General features: G+C 38.6%; 1 protein-coding gene and 1 long non-coding RNA gene across 3 annotated transcripts in view; one reads left to right on the top strand and one right to left on the bottom strand.

Annotated features, from left to right (window-relative positions):
- Positions 1-678: 678 nt before the first annotated feature.
- Positions 679-8,473, top strand: ankle1 (ankyrin repeat and LEM domain containing 1). Of its 2 annotated transcripts, XM_017413313.3 has the most exons (9): positions 679-1,046; positions 1,951-2,103; positions 2,212-2,317; positions 2,635-2,758; positions 3,202-5,604; positions 5,876-6,047; positions 6,272-6,434; positions 6,525-6,657; positions 7,236-8,473. In XM_017413313.3, exons 1-9 carry the CDS (start codon positions 982-984, stop codon positions 7,400-7,402), a joined length of 3,486 nt encoding a protein of 1,161 aa, XP_017268802.1. In that variant the 5' UTR covers positions 679-981; the 3' UTR covers positions 7,403-8,473. The 2 variants fall into 2 exon arrangements, with proteins under 2 accessions (XP_017268802.1, XP_037829920.1); XM_037973992.1 differs by lacking the exons at positions 679-1,046; positions 1,951-2,103; positions 2,212-2,317; positions 2,635-2,758 and having other exon boundaries at positions 3,260-3,288; positions 3,410-5,604.
- Positions 8,474-11,116: 2,643 nt separating this feature from the next.
- The window catches only part of LOC108234400, a 28,260-nt gene continuing 17,849 nt past the window's right edge, over positions 11,117-21,527 (bottom strand). Inside the window, exon 3 of the long non-coding RNA XR_001808524.3 lies at positions 11,117-17,510. This is a non-coding gene — a long non-coding RNA (uncharacterized LOC108234400). The remainder of the gene's footprint in view (positions 17,511-21,527) is intronic.

Here is a 21,527-nt window from a genome sequence, read left to right as displayed (position 1 = left end):
TGCATGGTTTTCTATTGCTCTACATATGAACAGCTTTATTTGACCCAGTTATGGAAACTATCTGCAAGCTGAGGAGGAACGTATTTTCCTGCACTCTTTGTAGTCTCTTATATTTCCACTTTATTTTATTATTTTAACCAAGACTGTCAGCACATCTTTGTCCCACATTCTAGTATTTTCAAACTGTTTTCAAAGTGTGATGCTTAAACTGAGCATCACACTTACAAATCCTACATCTTTATTCAGGAAATTCTCTCACTTCAGTCATAACCACAATGGCCAAGATTGTGGGAGATGAATTGTTTTTTATTCTTAATTCAAAATGACTGTTCGTAACTTTTAGAAGCAATAAAAAGAAAGAAGCAGCATTTTTTCAGTAAACTATTTAGGTAGGTTGTCAGCATCCACATACTAAGAAAAACAAATAAAATGAAATAAAAAAAGCTTTAATTTACTTTGTCTTATAAAGACTGTATCACAGTGCAGTGGTTTAGGAAATAGAAATAATATCAAAATAATTGACAATATTCGGCTCAGCTGTAAGAATAACCGTAGATGTAGCCGTCTGATTGGTGTGTTACGTTCAATAAGGTCTCTTCTGATTGGTTAACTGTTGTCCAATAAGAGCTCCTAAATGGTGAACAGTTGTCCAATCAGAGCTTCCCCTGGGCGGGTCTTCCGCTTGCTTCCTTGGAGGGAAGTTTAACCAAAACGTCCCGTAATTAAACTTGAAACTTTAAGGTTATTCATAAAGCCTGAGGCTCAATACATATTAAGTTAGCATAATAACAATTCGCATGAAATTACTGTCTAATGGAAGCATAAAAAAGGAACTATTATGTGTGTAAGCTATGAAAAGTAACCTGCAGGAGTAGCGCCGTAAGCTAGTCTCGAGTTAAAGTTTTTCATTGTTTCTTTGACATGAGCTAAAATGGAGTATGCTGCTTATAGTTGAGGGTAGCTTTAAACATCTCGGGAGCCATGGATCGCAACAAAAAGAGGCTGGCCAGTCAACTGTGTGCCGCAGTGAACGATGGCGATCCCAGGTACTGATCGAGCCTCTTTGTCTTTGTTTAGCCCAGACATGTCCCGCTGCAGAGACGAGACGACAACTCGAAACTGCTCCGATAATGTTGTGTTTCTTTTGTTTGCGCTGCAACGTTATTCGACACAAATCTGAGGCTGAACACTTATTTTGCAGTCACAAATAAAGCGTTATTTAAAAAAAAAACAATGATCACATTAGACGATCATTGCCGAGGATGTAACATTAGACTTTAGCAAACAAACTTAGTTTACCTGTCAATGTGTTTGTGCAGATATATGAGTCAGGAAGTTGCAGACTTCAGCTTATATTTGTTTTGTTACAGTTTATTACTCAGTTTTCCCTTTAGGACTGTAAAGTATAATCAGAACAAAGTCAATTAGTAACTTTTAAGCAATCAGCAATCTGCAACCATCATATGGAAATTGAAAAATATTTTCAAGCAAAATTTATATTTGATCATTATGAATGCTGGTCTTCTCTGTTTATATTATAATTAAATTGTCATGAATTACCAATTATATATAAACAGACACATAGTAAGACTTAACACTAAATTATAGACACCTGCTTGTAATAGCCATGTAGTAAATAATAGTTTAACAAAGTCTACAATATTTATTTTTATAGTTAGAATATTATACTTTGTTCCTGTGTGTGTCAAACAATAATGACAATAATTTGTACATTAAATTGAATTAAAAAAAAAAACAGATTTAAAGTTTTAGCTCTGGTCAATCACCAACTAAAGCTCCTGTTGATCTGAGTAACTTACTGCATTTCTATGACTGCAGAATAAAACGTTAAGTCTTTCTAGTCCGACTGTAATGTTTTGCTGTCTGTCATACTCTTATTTATAGAACGAATACTGTCTGACGTAGAGAGTAACAGACTTTCTTTGGCAGATGTGTGCAGTTGCTCCTTACGAAAGGTGCAAATCCTGACCTGGTCGGAGCCAAAGGCGTGGCTGCGATACACTTGGCCGTCGGTAAAGAAACTGAGAAGAACATCCGCTGCTTAAAAATGTTGCTACAGTATGGTGCAGACCCTAACGTCAGGTATTTTAATAAGCTTAATCTGCTTTTTTTTAAGATATCTGTTTAACATTATTTCCGGAGCAATACATAGTGACTGGTAAACGTTGTATTTTCACGTATTTCTTCCAGGTCATCTGAAGGCCTGACTCCTCTTCATGTTGCAGCACTGTGGGGGTGTTATCAAAATCTGAAGCTGCTCTTAATCAATGGAGGAAACCCAAAAATTAAAGATAATGTAAGAACTCGTTTTAAGTTTCTGTCAGGATATTATAAAAAAAAAAAAAAATTAGAGAGCAGAGCAGGACATCACAAAACAATTAAAACTACATTAAGTAAACCAATGCATTCTACTCGGACACAAAACCCTGTAGATCTGTTTGATTCTCCTTACAGAACATGTTCCTGTGCACCTCACACCACCTCCAAATGATGCCTGAGTAATCAGAATGTGCTTTATGTCTGTTTACTCTTTAACTTCGAGCCGCCCGGTTATACCCATTTCACAGATGATGCGTGGTTTCTGTTGACCTTGTTATGTGTTTGTCCATGCAGGAAGGGAACACTCCCAGGCAGCTAGCAGAGCAACAGGAAAACCAAAAATGCGCCCATCTCCTTCAGGAGTACCAGGCCAGTTCATCTGACACGGAGGAGGAAGACCTGCCTCAGTTCCAGTACTGTAAGATCTGGTTTTTCAAAACTTTATCCCTCATAAACAACTAGGATTGTTTTTTAACACACAATTGTTAAGTTGTTAAAATCTGTTTTATACTGAATGTTAAGACTTTGTGCAACCAGGGATTTTTTTTTAATGATTTCTATACAAATAAATCTAATGAACTAAAAGAGGGTGTATTAATTTTAGTATGTCAAAAGATTTATATTGCCATATTTCTTCTGATTTAACAAAGTAGCAAATCAAAACAAGAACATACTGAAACAAGTCTCTAATTTGCATGAACATTTACCATTAATCTTCACTATTTTTCTTGTTGGCTGAATAAAAACATAATCTCTCTAACAAAACACCCAGTAGTGGTCAGATCATACACATTGAAGCTTTTTTTTTTTTATTCTTTTGTGATTTTTGTTAATTCATAAACCCTTTTATTGTCTCCACAGCTGTGTTCTCTGACCAGACTGACATGTCCAACTATCCTGGATCGGACTACAGTTTCAGCTCCCATTCATCCAGGATAAGTGGTTTTGGTGAAGATCCACTGAGCAGCACAAGGCTCTCATCACTTTTCAACCTGTCTAACGTTAATGTAATGCCAAGTTGCAGAGGGTTATCCTTTAACAGACCTCATGGCACTTCTCTTCTTTCCAGTACTCGCCTGTCTGCAGTGGGACCTGCAGTTACAATGTCAGCTCCGAAAGAGGACCCTTTGGGTAGTGAAGGGATGTTGACAGCAAAAGCAAATGAACATGTTGCTAGCAGCAAAATTTCTCCTTCTAAAAGAGACGCATTTCCAGAGTTGTCTTGCAGGCGGAGACCAAGTTGGAAGAGTGTAAGCTTCAGGAATATAGATGAATATTTCCCTGTTTTCAGTCCTGAATCCTCCAAAAAAAGCGTTGATGGTGAAGGCAGCCCAAACACCAGCACTTTACCGTTTGACTTTTCTGAGTACTCAGACTTTCTAGATCCAGAACGCATGGCCACTGTTTTACCCAAGCAGAGCATTGATGTCACATCCCCGGATCACGTTTTTGTTTACTGCAGGGAAAACAGTGAGAGCACAGAGAAGGACTTGGAGAAAACTGTTGTCAGTCACTGTACTCTTGAAGTGAGCGATGATGAACTGGACGGACAAAATGACAGAGAGCCTCAGGGGAATCCACCTGAACCGCGAGCACATACTCATGTGGCCAGCAGCAGCAGTGGGACCGGTGGCAGCCGTTACAGTAGCTGTGACAGCGACCATTACACCAGTTGTGTGGATGCTTCCTCAGACCCTGGACGTCTTTACTTCCCTTCTGCTGAGGTTGAATCCAACAAAAAGGCTTCCTCAGACTCCAGTAATGAATTCCCAAGAGAAAATGAGAATATTCTACCTGCTCAAGCAGAACTCAAGATGAGTTCAAAACTTGAATCTGCAGAGCCTTTACCTGCTCTGCTTGATAAACTGACCTTGTCTGAAGAAGAACACCCAAAGAACAATGTATTTGGTACTGGCAGTGGTTCTGTTATGAACAGGTCAAATAAAGAAGACACAAAACAAGAATCTATTTTCAAATCTGATGAAACTGAAGTGTTAGAAGAAAACGATAGGCTTCTTTTCACACCCAGTCCTTTTGTGACTGGCAGGACACGCTCTAGATTGAGCCGCTGCTCAATGAGGACGAGCAGAACCCCAGAGAGCATGCTAATCTCGTCTTCTTTGTTTGACGATACCCTGCCGACGCCATTTCGAACGTTCCGCCAGACACCCAGGTGTCAGAGCAGTGAACGCTGTTACGACTCGCCACGCACACCTAGTTATACGTTGGATAATTCATGGAGAAACAAAGAAGGAAACTCCTTGTCTTCAGACGGCCAAGACACACAGTCCAGCACTTTTAAAGCTCCAAGTGTCAGTCATAGCCAAGCTGATACTCTCATTCTTACTAAGAGTGTGACAGACTCTGTTGACGACTCACAGGCTTCCAATGACACTGTTATATTAGACAAGTACCAGGATAATTCACTGGATGCTTATGAGAAAAATCTTGCTGAGATTATTCTTGCTGTGCGAGCACAAGGCAAGGATCCTTGGGAAGACAAGGGATTTCTAACTGATGATCTGACTAGTGCAGATGAAGCAGCTACAAAGGGAAATGTGAACGATGACTCTGCTAAAGAGCTGCAGGATGGACTCAAAAACAAAGATGTCTGGATCACAGAGGACTGCGGTTCTCAGTCGGACTCTGTGTCTTCTTCATCCACTTCCAGTTGTTTTTCTCCTAAGAGATCCAGGGAGGACTCGGATCTCCCTTATACTCCAGGAACAGGATGTACCCCGAGGTACAGCATGAGCAGGCTGTCGACCAGCCACAGGCCCCAGCGCCTGGCAGACCTGTCTTTCACCCCAGGTGGGCGCCCACTCATCCAGGACCTGGATGAACCGGTGGAATACCTCTACACTGACACAGAACAGGGCCACAAACTCATCGAGACGCATGTCCCTCCTACAACAGACACGTCACTCAGCTCCAGCATGAGTACCACCGGCAACGAGGAGACCGTTCTCTACGACTGGCGCTCCCTGCAGGCCGAAATGAAGAGCGACAAAAATAAAGAGAACCTGCATTGTGAGAAAGTGGCCCCGAAGAAGGTAAACAGTAACTCTGAAAAAAATCTGTTGCCGGAAATTAGAGGCATCACTGACAAGGAGCTGAGACTGAGGCTTGTGGAGCTGGGAGAGAGTCCAGGTCCTATCAGCGGCCGGACCAGGCCCACCTACATGAGAAGGCTGTGCCGCCTTTTACACGAGTCTAACTCCAACAGACAACAAAACAAGATACCGTTAGACCAACCACAAACAGGTAAAGGCAATTAAATAACTTAACCTGAACATTAATAAGTAAATCAATGCATTCTTTAAATTGGAGTTTAGGTTGTTGTCAGTTTTAGATAAAAATCAGTGCATCAGCAGTAACATAAATAAATATTTTAGTACAGATTCATAATTAGTTGTTAAATGAACTAATTTTTGTGAGATTGTGTGCTTTATTTGATTGTAAAATTACTACAATTATAACTGTCATATTGCTTATATTCACTGACATTTTCTGTCCTTTTTCATTATTATTTAAGTTAATTTAGGTTATAGTTTGGAGCTGTGCCGGGCCCTGCAGACGCTCCAGCTGCCTGATTGCCAGGCCGATGAGCAGGCTTTGAGCCAGCAGTTTGACCAACCGGATCAGAACAGGAAGTGGAGGGAGGGCATAATCAAGTCCAGCTTCAACTACCTGCTGCTTGACCCGAGGTGGATTGCCTGTGTTTTACTTTGTCCTGCACAATGTTTCCACCTCTGCCACAGATAAGGTCTTTCTGTGTCACAGTTCAAAAAATACTGTATGTTGGAGAATTATTTACGTATTTCACTGGTTGTTGTCACGTAGGAGCCTGTAAATGTGATAATTAAACATATTACTGATCAAGACAGTTACATTTGTTAATTTAAATTGTTTTTTTCTTTTTCTTTGTTAGAGTGACAAAAAACCTCCCCTTCCGCAGTCAGTCCACGAGTCCTCACGAGTGTTTCCAGAGTTTTATTCATGCTATATTTTATGTGGGCAAAGGAAAACGCTCTCGGCCCTATAGTCACCTTTATGAGGCTTTGGAGTACTATAGAGGAGACAAGACCTCCAAGGTGAGGCAGAATAAAGTCAAATAAAACAAATAACTGAGGGGTTCAGTGCAACATCTGAATAAAAGTTGGATTATTTCTTCTCTGTGACAGAAACTGTGCCCAAAAGTGCAGCACATCCTGGAGGTGTGGGGCGCCGGGCAGGGGGTCGTCTCTCTGCACTGTTTCCAGAATGTCATCCCGGTGGAGGCTTACACCAGAGAGGCCTGCATGGTGGAGGCCATTGGTGAGTGCAGCAGAGCTCCTATGTGTCTCTGACAACATCTGGGAGGTGTTTTGTAGTGCTCTATTTTAATGCGAATCTGGACAGTTCACTGAGGATCTCCTTCCAACTGAAAACATTACAGGGTTGTGTTTCTTTGGATGTAACTGTAGCAATGAAACATCACATGTGAGACTGCTGTGACTGTGAAGAGTAATGTTGGACATGAAAACAGTCCCTTCATAAAACGATTCTACAGAATCACTTAGACTAAATTTTGGGGTGGATTTATTGAGATTTACCAGCACTTAATGAAACGATGGACTACAAAATGTTTATTAAATACTAAATACCACACCATGTTGTTTCATCCTCTCTATGCAGACTTGGACTGTATTGGCAATTATTTTAATATTAAACAGGAAAGAAAAAGCTGAAGGAGTAATATATGTAAATAATATATAAAATACTTAATCTAACATATATTTTATCATTTCAAACTTTGCATCATTAACTTAAGGTAATAAAAAATAAGCTCTTTTGAGACGACTTGAGGACTGTCTTAGAACAGCATTGTTTCTTATTCCATCCGTTTATTCCAGGGTTAAAGATGCTCACCAATCAGAAGCGTGGGGATTTCTACGGCGTGGTGTCTAACTGGGAGATGAGGAGGAAACGGGAGCTCGGCATCCACCTGTTATATCGGGCCATGCAGATCTTCCTGGCTGAGGGTGAGAGGCAGCTCCGACCAGCAGACATCCGGCAGTAGAAAGTCCGACAGGAGCGGACAAATACCACTATTTTACAGCAGTGCTATTGTGATAGCAATGTCCAGAATTTCGTCGTTTTTCCTTGTTAGTGTCTACATCAGATGTGGAACACGTGACGTAATATCAGGGATGAGGCATATCGCCTCAAATCAAAATGTTCAATGCTGTTTCTTTGTTTTTATTTAGATTTAAAAAAAAACACTGGAAGAATGACCATACTTTTCAGAAGTCTAGAAAAGTTAAAGAAGTTGGTCAAACTGACCAACAAATTCAGTTCTGCCGCATTTCAGCTTCACCAAATCATGTTGTCTCATCCAGCAATCACAAATGAATCCAGTCTTTAAAAGTAGTCTGTGTAGTGCTTTTATTCCCAGGAAGTTTCAGTGTAGTGATAAGTAAGAGCAGAATATTGTACCTTGGGTGTACTAGATCAGCAGATTTTCCAGTTTTGTAGCCAAACTCGTTTCTGTTGTTTAAGCCTTGTTTTCTAGTGTGCAGGGTGTTCAGATTGCCTGCTGTATTTCTGGGGTTACAGCTGCTATTTGGTGTCATAATCTCCATAATTTTGTCATTTCATTTACCACACATCAGTGACCTGAGCAGGGAGCATCCAGACTGCTCATTATCGCCACAGGGAAGTACAACTGATGAATTGTCTGGAAGTTGCACACATTTTCTTTTATCACAAATGGGGCATTAATTTGGAAGAATACAAACTTAGGGTTTTAGAAAAAACAGTGGTTTCTTTACTTCCAAATGCCCAAGTTTAAACAAAGTTATATGAACATAAAATTCTTCTTTTGACAAGGATTGAAAAAATTACTTAATCTAAAAGTGCCAAGTTTTTAAATTAGATTCTTTTTCAGGGGTAATAGTTTGGAAAAACAGAGCTTTTTAGTGTGGTTTGATTTTTTAAAACTGATTTTTCTTGTTATTTGCAACAAAATTTACTTTTTATTATAGTGTAGTTGTTTATTTTAGCTAAGTGTTGTTGTTGACTGTGTTCTCTTGGTTGGTTGTTTTTTCTTTTGTCTAAATGTAGAAAGCATTAAAGATCTGCTGAGTTTTCAGTTCTTCTTGTGTCTCATTCATTGGTCTCCCTCTAGTGGCCAAAGGAAGACATTAATTTGCTTCAGCAGCACATTTCTTCACATTCTCATCTGCTATAATTGATCTTCATTTACTGTTTTTTTATTACTGTTATCACTAGTAGCAGTTAATTTGTGCGGAAGTTTCTGCTTTTAAAATCTAATTGCATGTGTATTTTGTAGAGCTCATGTTTTCTTTTCACACTAGGTCAGTAACAGCAAAAAACCAAACATCTTTAAAATCTCACCACAAGCTTCAGTTGGCTCGTACAGAAATGTGTACATGAAAAATGTGCATCTAATTAAGATGAATAAGTTTTTCTCGGTAAATGTTGACAAGAAGGTTCTTTAATTACTGTTAATGTGACTCATTTGGTTTCATCTGCAGTTTCTTGGTAATGGCTAGGCAGCAGTTTCTCACAGGCGTCATCGTCACCATCATCATCGTCATTTTCTCTGTAGCACCACATGTCCTGTCCTAAAGCCCGGTGACCTGAATGATGCATTCAAACATTCGATAGATGGTTGCAAATCTCTTCTGAGTAGCCGCCTTTCGTTTTATTCGTTTCACACTGTCCACCTCAGATCAACATCTTAAAATGCAATATATGTATTACATTGTTGATTTATTTTGAAAGCCTAAAATTACAGCCATGAGCCTTGTGGTGTGAGAAGTGAAATCGGATTCTTTGTTGTTGATGGTCAAGCAGTGGTTTTAATTGGGTATCAGCCCCCTTCAGTTTTTATTTATTTATTTTTAATGTGAAATACTAAGAAGGTACTTTCCTGGCTAGGTGGTGCGGAAAGAAATGAACTAAAAGTCCCTTTAGTGAAACTGAACGTATAGAAGCAGCCAAACACAGACATATGGTACACTGAGCAGCATACTTATGCATTTATTTATACTTACGGAGGATGTACTTATGTCTCATCTAATATCTCAGTTGCTTTATTTCAGTAAGTCAAAATGAGTGTGTGACCTTTTTTAGAGGTTGTCTCTTGTAAAAAAAGTAAACATTATTTTTCATTTACTAAATGTGCTGCTAACATTGTAGTTGCACAAGTTGGTATCAAGATTGAAGGAAACTGAGAATAAGTTCAATAATTATGTTGTTGGTTTAGGTCCAAGTTTAGCATTTGAAATTAGGCATTCAGCACAGATAAATTATATTAGGCTTGTTAACAACTAAAGTATTTAAGTGGAGCATGTGGGAGTGAAGTAGTACTGTGTATATATATATATATATATACAGTCTATATATATACGTGTGTGTGTGTAGAGCAATCAATTTACATTAAACTTTTGACACAAATGGTCATTCACAGCCTCTTCAAAATAGTACACAACATGAAGCTAAAGGTATTGTAAATCATTAAAGTTTTAATTATTTATTTACAAAATATTAGCTTTCAATTTGTAAATTGTTCTGTAGCCACTATGCTAAAACCTGCCATACTAACCTTTATAACTCAGGGGTTAAGATAATTATTTATGGTCCAAATTAATCAATGTAATCTATGAATAAAAAAAGCTTTATTCATAATGTCTGATGCTGTTAGAAATAATTTTGGCATAACACTCCAGTGAAGCTGTTGAAATCAAGAGTTTATGAAACAAAATATTGTAAGTATGATTATCTTTCACTTTCTTGGAAACCACATATAGTGTACCCCAAAAATGAAGGGATCTAAATCTGTTGGAGTATTGTATAAAATTAGAGAATAATAAAAAACGCTGTACTGCTCTTATAGAGCCATTTGTTTTACTGTGTTGTAGGTTTATATATACACTTAAACCTACAAGTAATCTCTTTATGTGCCCCATTTTTTTTTGTTTTTTTTTGGATTTATTAATATTGGGTACTTAAAACAATAGAACAATAGTGTTTTTAGGTTGTGTCCATTTCTTTTTTTTAAAATATGAGGAAAACACAATAACCTTTGAGTTATTTAGATTTAAATAGATAGATTTAAAGCCAGTGGATCAATATTTGGTTTCAAAAAGATTGGGGTTGAAATGTGCAGACTGAATTCTTTAGGATAGTGAAGTTTATTCTCATTTTGTGCGTGTTTGTGTTTCACCACTCATTCCAGGATTAAAAAGAAAAAAAAATCAAAATGGTAGACAAAAAGTAGCCGACATCTTGAACCACATGGTTTAATTTATTTGCTTTTATCCCCTTCACCCTCCCCACAGAGCAAAACCCATTAAAACCTTTTTTGTTCCAGTTTGTACATAAATTACATACAATATATAAATTTTGGTGTAAAATCATATTTAAATTTTAAACAAGAAAAGTGTTTTTTGTTAATAGTAACGTGAGATGCTGACCATCTGGAGTGCATTAAAATGAACTGGATTGATTAAAATTGGAATTAGACGGTTTTTATTTCCTGTTCAGTGCCTTTAGTTACGGTCTGTTGTGTGTTAGTGCTACGTAAATAAATTGACCTGAACTTAAAAATGTGTTTTACATCAGTGGTGGGTGGTGCTTTGATCAGTGGCAGAAATATATTGCAGATATCTTCTGATAAAGAGAAACTGCTTTGACCGCATTACACCCAACCTCATTAATTTTATATGCAGCCAAATTTTCAAGGAACATGAAAGACCAACAACATAACTGGGAGCTGAAAGGAATTTATTTGATCAAAAAACACACACATTAACACAAACACAATAAAGTAGTAAACAAATGAATGTCATTTCTAGAAGAAAAGACGAGTCATTATTTCATACTATTCATATATTTTTATTTTAAGCGGATCAAACTGCCAAGATGTCAGTTTACAGCAGCCGTGTGGATGCTGCTGAGCTCAGGCGAGGAGGAGAGACATGCGAATGAAAAAACACCACCATCAGCATGTCGTGACAACATTCCTTGTGACGTTCAGCTGAAATCTGGGACACAGTTGCATTCATCGTTCAGTGAGCTCTTCCACACAGTTAAACCCACCGACAGCAATGAATGTTGATTGTGACCTTTGCTGTGATTCTGCAGCCAGAAGTATTCTGGATGTTTCTCCCATCGGTAATTTGTTTACTTATGTTTTTGCTCAAGAAGTCACGAGTCGTGTTTGCGTCCAGGTTTCTGAACATTCTGGGCTTCCTTGTCCTTACCATTCTGAGACAGGGCGTGACAAAGGCTGGCCACAAGGTACAATCAACGGTCGATGGTTTACTTTAATTTAGCTCAAACTCACCGACAGCGTTGAATGTTCACTGGGGCAAGAAAGGACCTGATGGTGACAAGAGATGACAGTCTGCTCATACATGAAGTGTGTCTTCTCTGTGGGTGGAGGAGCTTCCAACACTCACAGTCAAACATTAATTCTCCTTCATTCTTGGGAAGGGTGCCGAAAAGGTCATCAGAGTTTTGCCAAACTACAGCAACAGAATCTTTTCCAATTAGTGCTTATCAGATAACTACTAATAGTTAAACAGAAAATGAGCCTACACTGACTTTCATCGACTGAGCTGTTTTCAGCTGCACAGAGATAGAATTCAAAAAACTTTGACGGGAGATAAAAACAAAAAAATAGCTAAAATCAAGAATAAATTGCTCTCAGAAAAATCTGCTTTTCTGCAAATTAAGAAAATTACGAAAGAAAAAGCCCCAAATACATTTCAAATTTAAAGAATACATGTTGTTGAGTTTATAATGAAGATATTTCTCCTACCACAGTCTGTGTAAAGAAAAAAAAGTAACAATCTTGACTCACCTCTGCTTTAATTCTTAGTAAAAACTGTGCATGGTACTTAAACTAATTTACTTCCATGACACATGGTCATTCTTACGCCACAGATAAGTGCATGGGAACAAATTTTCTTCTGCCTCAAGTAGCAGTTAAACCAAGAAAGTCATCTTGAAACTCCTGACTCATTGTAGCTTTTGGTAAACACGACACCTGGGCCGAGGCTGAAGCCGGCAGTCGAGTGCCGTTTTGAGGCATGGTGGCTCGGCCTCTAGAGAAGCGTGGCCATGCCTCAGAGGCTCGACGCAAGGTGGAGGATGAGGAAGACGCCGAGTATGAAACTGCAGACTCACTCTGATCAGTAGTGTTTGTCGTTTCGCTATGATGTGGCTCTGTGTCTTGAGACTGAAATATGTTTTTTTTCTCTCTCCCTCTCTCTCTCTTTGCACTAATACCAAGAAAGAAACTATCCACCATCGTTCACAGTGCTAAATCATTGCTCATTTAGAGAGAGAGAGAGAGAGAAAAAAGCAGCAGTTAGTGAGAAGCATGAAAATTAAATGCCACAGCGCTGCTCGAGCAATTAGATATGACGTGACGGCAACTGTGGCGGTGAGTCAAGATATGGTTGGACGATAAACATCGTGTTGGGACACGTTTCCAGAGCAGGATAAGGAGTGACTAAGATTATCTGGTAGATGTGTCACCTCCTGACAAACACTGAGTTGACACATAAAACTTTGATTTAAAAATAACAACGTGACTGCCTTTACTACAAAGCAGAACCGCAATGAGTGTTATCTTTTATGAAGAGTTTGCAGCCTCCGTTCTCCTTCACATCGCATGCTTCTGCTGTGTCCTGTTATTTTGTATCTTCTACATTTTTTTTTAGTTCAAAAGCAAAAAAAGTACATTTAAACATTCAAGACAAAAAAAATGGTTTTAGTTGATGACACTGACCTAGGCTTGAATAAGAAAAGCACAGTCCTTGCTGTGAGTAACACCACTAACTTACTCTCCTTTCACTCTTCCTCTCTCTTCACTGATTTGAGTGACAGTGTTGGAATTGACAGAAGTGGATGAGAAGGAATGTAGCTTTATAAGGTCTTCTCTGGCCGCAGGACGGGGCTGACAGTGGGAAGAAAGATCCGGGATACACAACTAAAGAGAGAAGAGCCCTGAGCTGACAATGTGGCCTTAATCTGAATGACAAGGTCTGCACATCAGCCCTCAAACCAGCCCGGGCTGAGATGTGGAAGCTAAGGGGGGGAGGAATAAGAAGAGACAGAGGATGAAGGAGGGGAGGGCGTCCTCCCTTCAAATGTGCTGGCCTTAATGGCACCGACAGCTCTGACATTTAACCACTGAATCATTTTTAGATAAGTGGACGTGGTGGGGAGAGTTGAGACTCGGGCTAAAATATAAGGAGCTTTGAAAAAGACAATAAAAACTCAAGAATAAAGAATAACGCAGATCAAAGAACTCGGTGCGTCTTCAAAATGACTCAAAGCATTTCATCTCAAAAACAAGGGTGGAAGGGCCTGTGACGAAGGAAACAGCAAACTGAAAAAAAAAAATCTGTGCAGAAGGTGAATTAAAAGCTTTGTGTTCTCTTGATCAACAATCAAATGTTAGTCCAGTGAATCTGCTCAGTGGTGAGATGCCTAGACTGTAGATGATATCTCTTAAAGTGGATTTACTTTGTAAGTGATACCACAGATAAAAGCCACATCTCCTGGACAGATTCCGATGTAGAGACAGTAACAAAAAGATTTAAAACAAATACCTTAAAATGCTGCAAGATAACTGAAAAAAAAAGTTTCCGTAATGAGAGCTGTCAGGGTTTCACAGTTATTACTGCGGACTGTCAAAACAGACAAGTAATTCCAGACAGACAAATCATACAGGAGGTGATTAAATTGCTCCCAAACTCAGCTCCGTTTCACAAGCGTGTGAATGCACTGTTCTGTTTTTGTCCTTTCATTAGCTGACGGGATGGGAGATTGCTGGGATGCAAAAAAAAAGAAAAAAAAAACAGGGAGGGCTTTCATAAAAAAAAAGACTTTGTGCTACTTCCTATCTATAAAGGATTTCTAGCTTTCTGCCATTGTCAGTCTGCTTCCTGCACTCCTTTAATCACTGGAGCTAATTTTAGACCTGAAAGTGTAAGCTTTAGCCTTGACAGGGGTGGGAAAAAAATGCAAAAACTTTAAAATTAACATGTAGTAGATAAGGTTTTTATCATAAAAGTGAAAAATAAAATCTATTAATATCTAAAAAAAGAATGAAACAGAAATCTACGATAAAAAAACATCTATATTTCATTGTGTAATTTATCTGTGTAGAATCTCATTATGATGTGTAAAAAGATTATGCCTAATCTAAATGATTTTTTAAGATACATTACTGATATGAAAATTATTACATACAGTCATTTTGAGGAGTCCAGAATGTCATTTTAGCAAACAAATTGGAAATATGTAAATTTTTATATTCTTTTATGACACTGCGGTAATTTTAGGGCTAATTTGGTTGGCAAAATGTAACTGCACACAGGAAAATATAAAAATAAAGTGGACACCCCAGTTAGCGCTTGTCTCTCACCTTCACCCCGCCCTTTTAGCAGAAGCGGGAGGAAATTCCTGGCGAGGGCTGCTGTGCGTGGCTTCTCTCTGCCTGCAGGTACAGACCGGCCTCCTCTGTCTGCTTGTCTGCAGATATCATACCGCGACGTGATGTGTTTAACGCCCTGACTTAATGCTCACCTGCTCACGCGCCCCCGGCTCTGCGTGTGTTTGGGTGCGTCTGTGTGTGTGTGTGTTTTTATGTGACCGTGTGTATGTTGACTCCTTCTGTCTCCGCACAGCTGGAATGGCGTCTCCTTCTTTATCTGGTGCGCTGCAATTACAGACATATGCACACAGAGAATGATAGATATATACTGCTAATGTAAGTTTAAATCTCAATTAAAAAATACTGAATTTAAGCAGATTTTTTTATAGATAAGAAGGAGTTTAGCGTTTGCTGATTTTTAAGCTTGAAGCGTTCCCTTTGTGTGACTTGCACACACACACGCCCGCACACTGTGTGTGTCACTTTCTTCTGAGGTTGTCACCACACTGACAGATACAAACTGACTTGGACAACCACGCTCACAAAACACACACCGAGACACTTGAGTCGGGGTCTGAGTCCAGCTGGAGGTGGTCCTCTGCCAAACCTGCAGGGAGGCTGACTATTCATATTCATCACACACACACATTGATTGGAACTGACAGGACACACACACACACACACACGAAGTTGAGCGGGGGAAAAAAAATGTACTGGTGAGAAAATGAATATTTCCAGTGCATCTCGCTTTCCTAAAGATTTCATAAACTGTTTTATTGCCTTGGATGCTTTATTATTTTTGACTTCTTTTTGTACCATTTTTCCAATTAATATAAAATATCTGCATTAAAAAATGAAGCCTGTTTAGAGGAGAAAAATGAGGTGTTTATGGAAAAGCAACAGCTATTACTGGATAAAGACTGGTAACAGTAAGTAATGTCATGAGAGGTGTGGACTAGGTGAGGGAAAAAAATGAGAAGTTAATAGCAGCCAGTAGGCTGGGAAGGCAACGGGATCAAGAGACACAGAGCAAGAGTGCTACTTTCGACTCTTTCTTTGTCTCACACAAACACACACACTTACACAGGCGGAAAGAGACTCTATGGGGCGCCAAATAATAACCTTCCTTGTCATTATAATCGCCCATCCAAACTGCTCTCTCCTCCCCACTCCACCACCACCACCTTCCATCTTCAACACAATCATTGTCCTATCGTTTACAGTCTGCTGTTAAATGGGAACATCAATAGACACATCCATTAGCAGCGTGAGTTCTTTCCTCTAGGATTCTCGAGTGCTTTAATAGTCGACACATACACACACACACACACACACACACGGTCGACGGTTAACCAAGCTAGCTCGTTGCAGTCAAAGCTGAACTGATGGAGTGTATCATTAAACTGGACAGTGACACGGTCACAGTGGCCGTGGTGCCGTTAGTTAACTCGAACCTGAAAATGAATGAAAATAAGCACTAACAACAAACATATAATTGTTTTTTTGGTTTTTGATTGTCAAATTTGAGTGTCAAATTAGTTTCTTCTGGGCAGTATAACTGATTAACATTTAAACATATAAATCTAACTTTGAAGTAGACACAATTCATTTCCTGTTGCAAATATAATTCTACAAATAAATCCTGACAAATTGCAGCCTATTTAAAGTGCTGCGTTTTGAGTGGCTCAGTGTGATAACATGGAGATATATAAAACAGAATATCAAGACAAATTAATTAGACTTTGCATGCTAATTAGTTGTGTTCATAAGAAATGATGAAACATAATTTTTTTCTTTTGAAAAAATAAAAAATAATAAAATCTCGGGCACTGAATGTTACCAATCTCTCCTCAAAAAAAAAAAGGGTCACATTTATTCATGTCTGGATAACCTCATTCTAAACTTAAATCAGTTCAATTGCAGATGCAAATGAGTGTGGGCAGCTGTCTAACAAGATAATTAACAATAAAATAAACCTTTGCTCAAACTCATATGAGCCAGAAGCATAATGAGGGGCAGATAAGGAGGGCAAATGTAGCGATATAAGGGAGGGAAGGGTTTCCCACAATGCTGCACTGTAATTTTGGAATGAAGGGTTTTTTTTTAGTGGAGGGTGTGCTAGGCAGGATGTTGGGAAGCCTGGGAGGAGCACAGGGTGGGTTATATGGGTTAGTTATGGAGGGGGCTGTGGGACATGTGGTACGGCTGTTAAACTTGTGCAAATTGGTTTTGACAGACTAAAATAGAAAAAAAAAAAAGGCGACAGCTTCAATGATGCATGCACTCATGGATACATTAAAAATGACATTCATGACATACGTAGTTATTTTAAAATGAAAATAAATAGCATTAATACAAATGTGCCCCAAAATGAGACATTTAAATTTAATGAAACACAAATTTAAGTGGTTTTTTTTTTTGTGTTGCTGCAAATGTCTTTTTTTTCCTCTATTGTGTTAGATAATTTTTCTTATCCAATGACAGAAGTTGTGAATTTGTTCTAAAGTCCAAGAATAGATAATGAGTTTGTTTTCCTAAATTCCCACCATTATAATCGTCCTGACTCGGAGGTCTCTTGATCCTTACTGTAACCAGCTATGTGTGTTTCAGTGTGTGTGTGTGTGTGTGTGGCAGGGTGGTGGTAGACCGCAGACAGCCTCTAGGTGCCATTGCGTGTGTGTGTGCTTGCGTGCCTCCTTCATGTCTGGACCTGGACAGAAAACAAACAGGAGAGAGAAAAAAAGGCACAGGATAAATTTGGGTGTTTGGTAAAGCATGTTATTAAAATATTACACACATATTCACTAAAGTACACACACGGTGGAATGAAGCACAAAAAACACAGAGTCAAAAAGACAACACACACACAACTGGTTCTAACAATGTTGGAGTTAATCTGTGTTTAAACCAAATAATTTGTACGGTTTATAGTGGTGAAATGTGTCCTAAAATGGTAAACAGCATTAAATGATGTGTGAAGTGTATTTACTTTAAAAAGTCGCCACTTTATGCCCTCTAAAGAACCGATTTGATTTGTACAACAAGCTCACTTTCAAGCCGGTTCTTATCAACAGCCTGGGTGGTCCTAAAAAACACAGGCAAAAAGCCACCATGTGTAGATTTACATTTGATTTAACCTAAGAAAAATAGCTGCTTCATGTTCAGGCATCTCACCTATAGCAGAAATGAAAAATCGGCTCTCAGAGTTATTTTGCAGTCTCTAAAATCTCGATAAAACATGCTAGAGTTAGAGTAAATTTTACACTCTGAACAAAATTTATATGTAAAGAGACACTAAAAGTAACGTATCATAGAGATGCATTTTGATATACGGACAGGCTGAAAGGGAATGTGCTCAGAGACAGAATATATTATCAAAAAGAATTTCTGAATATAAAAATCAAAAGTTGACCAGATGGAAGAGAAAAAACAAAAATGAATGCAACAGAAGGTGACTGACGAGGTGACGGATGTTGGCTATTTATATCCAACTAAAACTATATACAGCAAAGATAAAGTATATTTTTGAGGTAATGTATCCATTTCTCAGTTAACTTGTTAAAATATATTTCCCATTTTTCTTTTGATAAATCAAACTCTACATCATCTGTGTAAAAAAAGACACCCCCATGTTATAATGATTAGTGAATATCTGTTGTTCCTTCCCATCTCCTGATGTTTTCTATGATTCGAGTGTTGTTTGGGCTCTTATTGTGACAGATAATGAGTCATACTGAGCACTCTGAAACCTGCTGCTTCATTTGTGGTCAATAAGAACATCAAAGTTTCTGTAGAAATCGTATTCATTAAGGTCTTTTTTCCCCCTTTCTTTTTTTAACCCACTTTAGCCACATTAATGATTTCTGTAAGAACCTTGCTGATCAGAGTTTTAAGTAGTCCCTCTGAGTCTTTTTTACTTCTATCTCCTTTGGTTTAAAAACACTTTTTCCCTCTGGCAAAAACTAAACCAAGTGGTCATAATTAAATATGAGAAGAACAAGGGCTAGTTCTTAAAAAATATACAAGAGTCCTAATGTGTTGTGTTTAAGTACACTGTGTATATATATATATATATATAAACTAATTCTAGTCCTGCTTCATGTAAGAGTTGTACATATTATTTAAAGTGGTGCAGCTCTAATAAACTCATGCTAAAGAATACCACACAGCTATAATAAACTGACCTAAAAATCTTAAATAATTACGCATGCAATACAAAAAAAACTTTAAAATGAAAACATATAGGAAGGAAAAAAAAACAATCTGTCCAAAAGGTTATTAAAAAATAGCTTGCTAAAATAGACGTGCAAGCAAAATGTGGTTCCTCTGAACTCCTCTCAGCCGGATCTACACTCTCAGAGAAAGAACAATGATTAACCTTGACTGTAAGAAAAATTGCCTCAATTGTTCATACTTCACTTTGATGTTAAATAAGAGAAAGCCCAGGAAAGCTGCTCACTACAGTCAAAGGAGAAATTAAAGCTTTTATGCCGACTAAGAACTTCCTGCTTCGTTTCTTGTCGTAAAAGTTCACTGGCTGTAATGTTTCATTGCTGGCATGTGCCAATGCCAAAATATACATGCATTCTTTTATTTTATTTTATTTTATTTCCAATGTATTATTTCTGTCGGAGGAGCCAAAGTATTCTTTGGCTTCTTTTTTATGTTGCTGTTTTCTTAACATCTTTCTGCGTCATTTCTTTCCCATTTCTTTTAGTGTTTTTTCCCCTCGTTTTCCCCACTACCCTGTTTTTCTCAACACACTTCAATAAGCAGACTTTCTGTAGCCAGGCAGGGTACCTCCATCATTAAAACCCTGGTATATTCATGAAGGTATACCCTCGCTAGGATCCATGTTCTCCCCGTTTGATGAAGAAGCCACCTGACACAAAAGGGAAAGTTGCAAATGAAGAGATATTTCAGGGTTTTATGGAACACAGAAAGTGTTTGTTAACGAGCAAGAAAACTGAATTGTGCAGCTGTTGTTCTACCCTCAGAAAGGACAGTTTGCATTAAGTGGTTAAGTTAGATGACTATTGTTGAAGGTATGCAAAGCTTAAACCTTTTGCTGACCCATGTAGTATTTTTTATGCCTTTCAGTTTAAGGTAAATGCTGCTCTTGTGGTCCTGCATGGTTCAATGAGTTGAGTACAACACCAAGATTTAGAGTTCTGCTTCCAACGGGCCACCCAGGGTTGAAATGTACGATATGCGAGAATGAGAGATGCTGACGACAGAAAAATCCTGCCATTCTGACCCAGGCTCTTTGGGCTATTTGCGAGTGCTTTCAGGACATAAATACATTTCAAAGACTAGAGAAGCATTTATGGTTTTTATGGTAACCTTACGTGCATAAATGTAGCCCCCTTTCGGATCATCTGGCTCCTGCTGAATGCCTAAATACAGGCTTGGATGAAGGCTAAAGTTAGCTCCATGATGAAATGCAGGAGGCACACAGATTCAGAGTTGGTCTTAGTAAAGCAAAGCAGTCGTGTTTGAGTGCCCATCTATGAATGTCATGTATGTCAGCCAGCTGCTTTGATCAGTTCTGCTGGGCCACATCCAAACTACCGACACTGGTACCAGAGCAGGAAATGAGTGGCACGACTGTTTTAATGTCTGCATTTATGCTCCACTATATATGTTAATCTTTGTGCTTTGTTGATGTGTTCTTACCATATTGTGTCTGTTTATAATAAAACTAGCAGAGACATGTAGAGCTAGACCACCCAGAGAAGCTACCCAAACACCCTCCTCAAAGAAATGCACTAGTTTTAATTATATCCATCCTCTGGGCGTGACTTTCTGCCTAAAACAGAAATCTGAGCCAACCCCATCAACCAATAGGCCACAAACCTCCTGATGCAGCCATATGGAAAAAAAAACTAACTTTTTGGTCGATGCACTGACCTTAGATGGAAATAAACATGATAAGTGCTGCAAGAAGGTTTTTTTTTTATTTTTTTAACTGAGAAAGAATCTGATTTCATATCATTACCATGTCTTTTTGGATAAACAAAGAATCCACAGGGTTTCAAAGTCTTGCAGGTTTTTATTTTTTTATTTGAAGACATGGGGTGAATCCGACTGAAATAAACACCTGTGCAGTGCTTAGCACTTCATAAACAGGAGGAAAGACATGACAGCTTGTACATGTGGACCCACACATGAGCCGTATTATCATCTGGTCTGAGGAGGAGGTTGTTGTGACTGCACCGTTCCCTTTCATGATCTCTAATTTTCAAACTGGGAATGTGAGGAAGGGGGGCAGTCAGTTGATGTGCATGTAGAGACATAAAGGCTTATGAAGACAGAAATGAGAGATAGAGTCTTAGCAGCAACTATCTGCCAGACAAATCCTCCTTGTGCTTTGATCTGCTGCCACTTCTCCCTCTGATTTTTTTTTTTGTTTGTTTTCAGGCAAACAGCTGTGATGTTTAGTTGAGGTGCGATGAGATTCCAAGACCAAAAGAAGAGGAGACTGTCAAAATTTGGTTAAAAACAGAACAAGTTTAATTTTAAAGCCAATTTCACACAAAACAAGGCTAAAAATAAAACTGAACATGCATTCTACGGCGCCTCTTGTAACATTTTCATATCCATAAAGATCAAGGGGTTAATCTGCTCTTGTTGTAGTTTAGCTGAGATGCTATCTGAAGTCATTTGTTCCAAGTACTGAGGCTAATGACCCTGATCCAACGCTTGGTGTTAGGCAGGGAGCAAAGGA

The sequence above is a fragment of the Kryptolebias marmoratus genome, linkage group LG24, assembly GCF_001649575.2.
Source record: "Kryptolebias marmoratus isolate JLee-2015 linkage group LG24, ASM164957v2, whole genome shotgun sequence".
Lineage (NCBI taxonomy): Eukaryota > Metazoa > Chordata > Actinopteri > Cyprinodontiformes > Rivulidae > Kryptolebias > Kryptolebias marmoratus.
The sequence above is the reverse complement of the archived record's forward strand: the minus strand, read 5'-3'. Positions and strand labels throughout refer to the sequence as shown.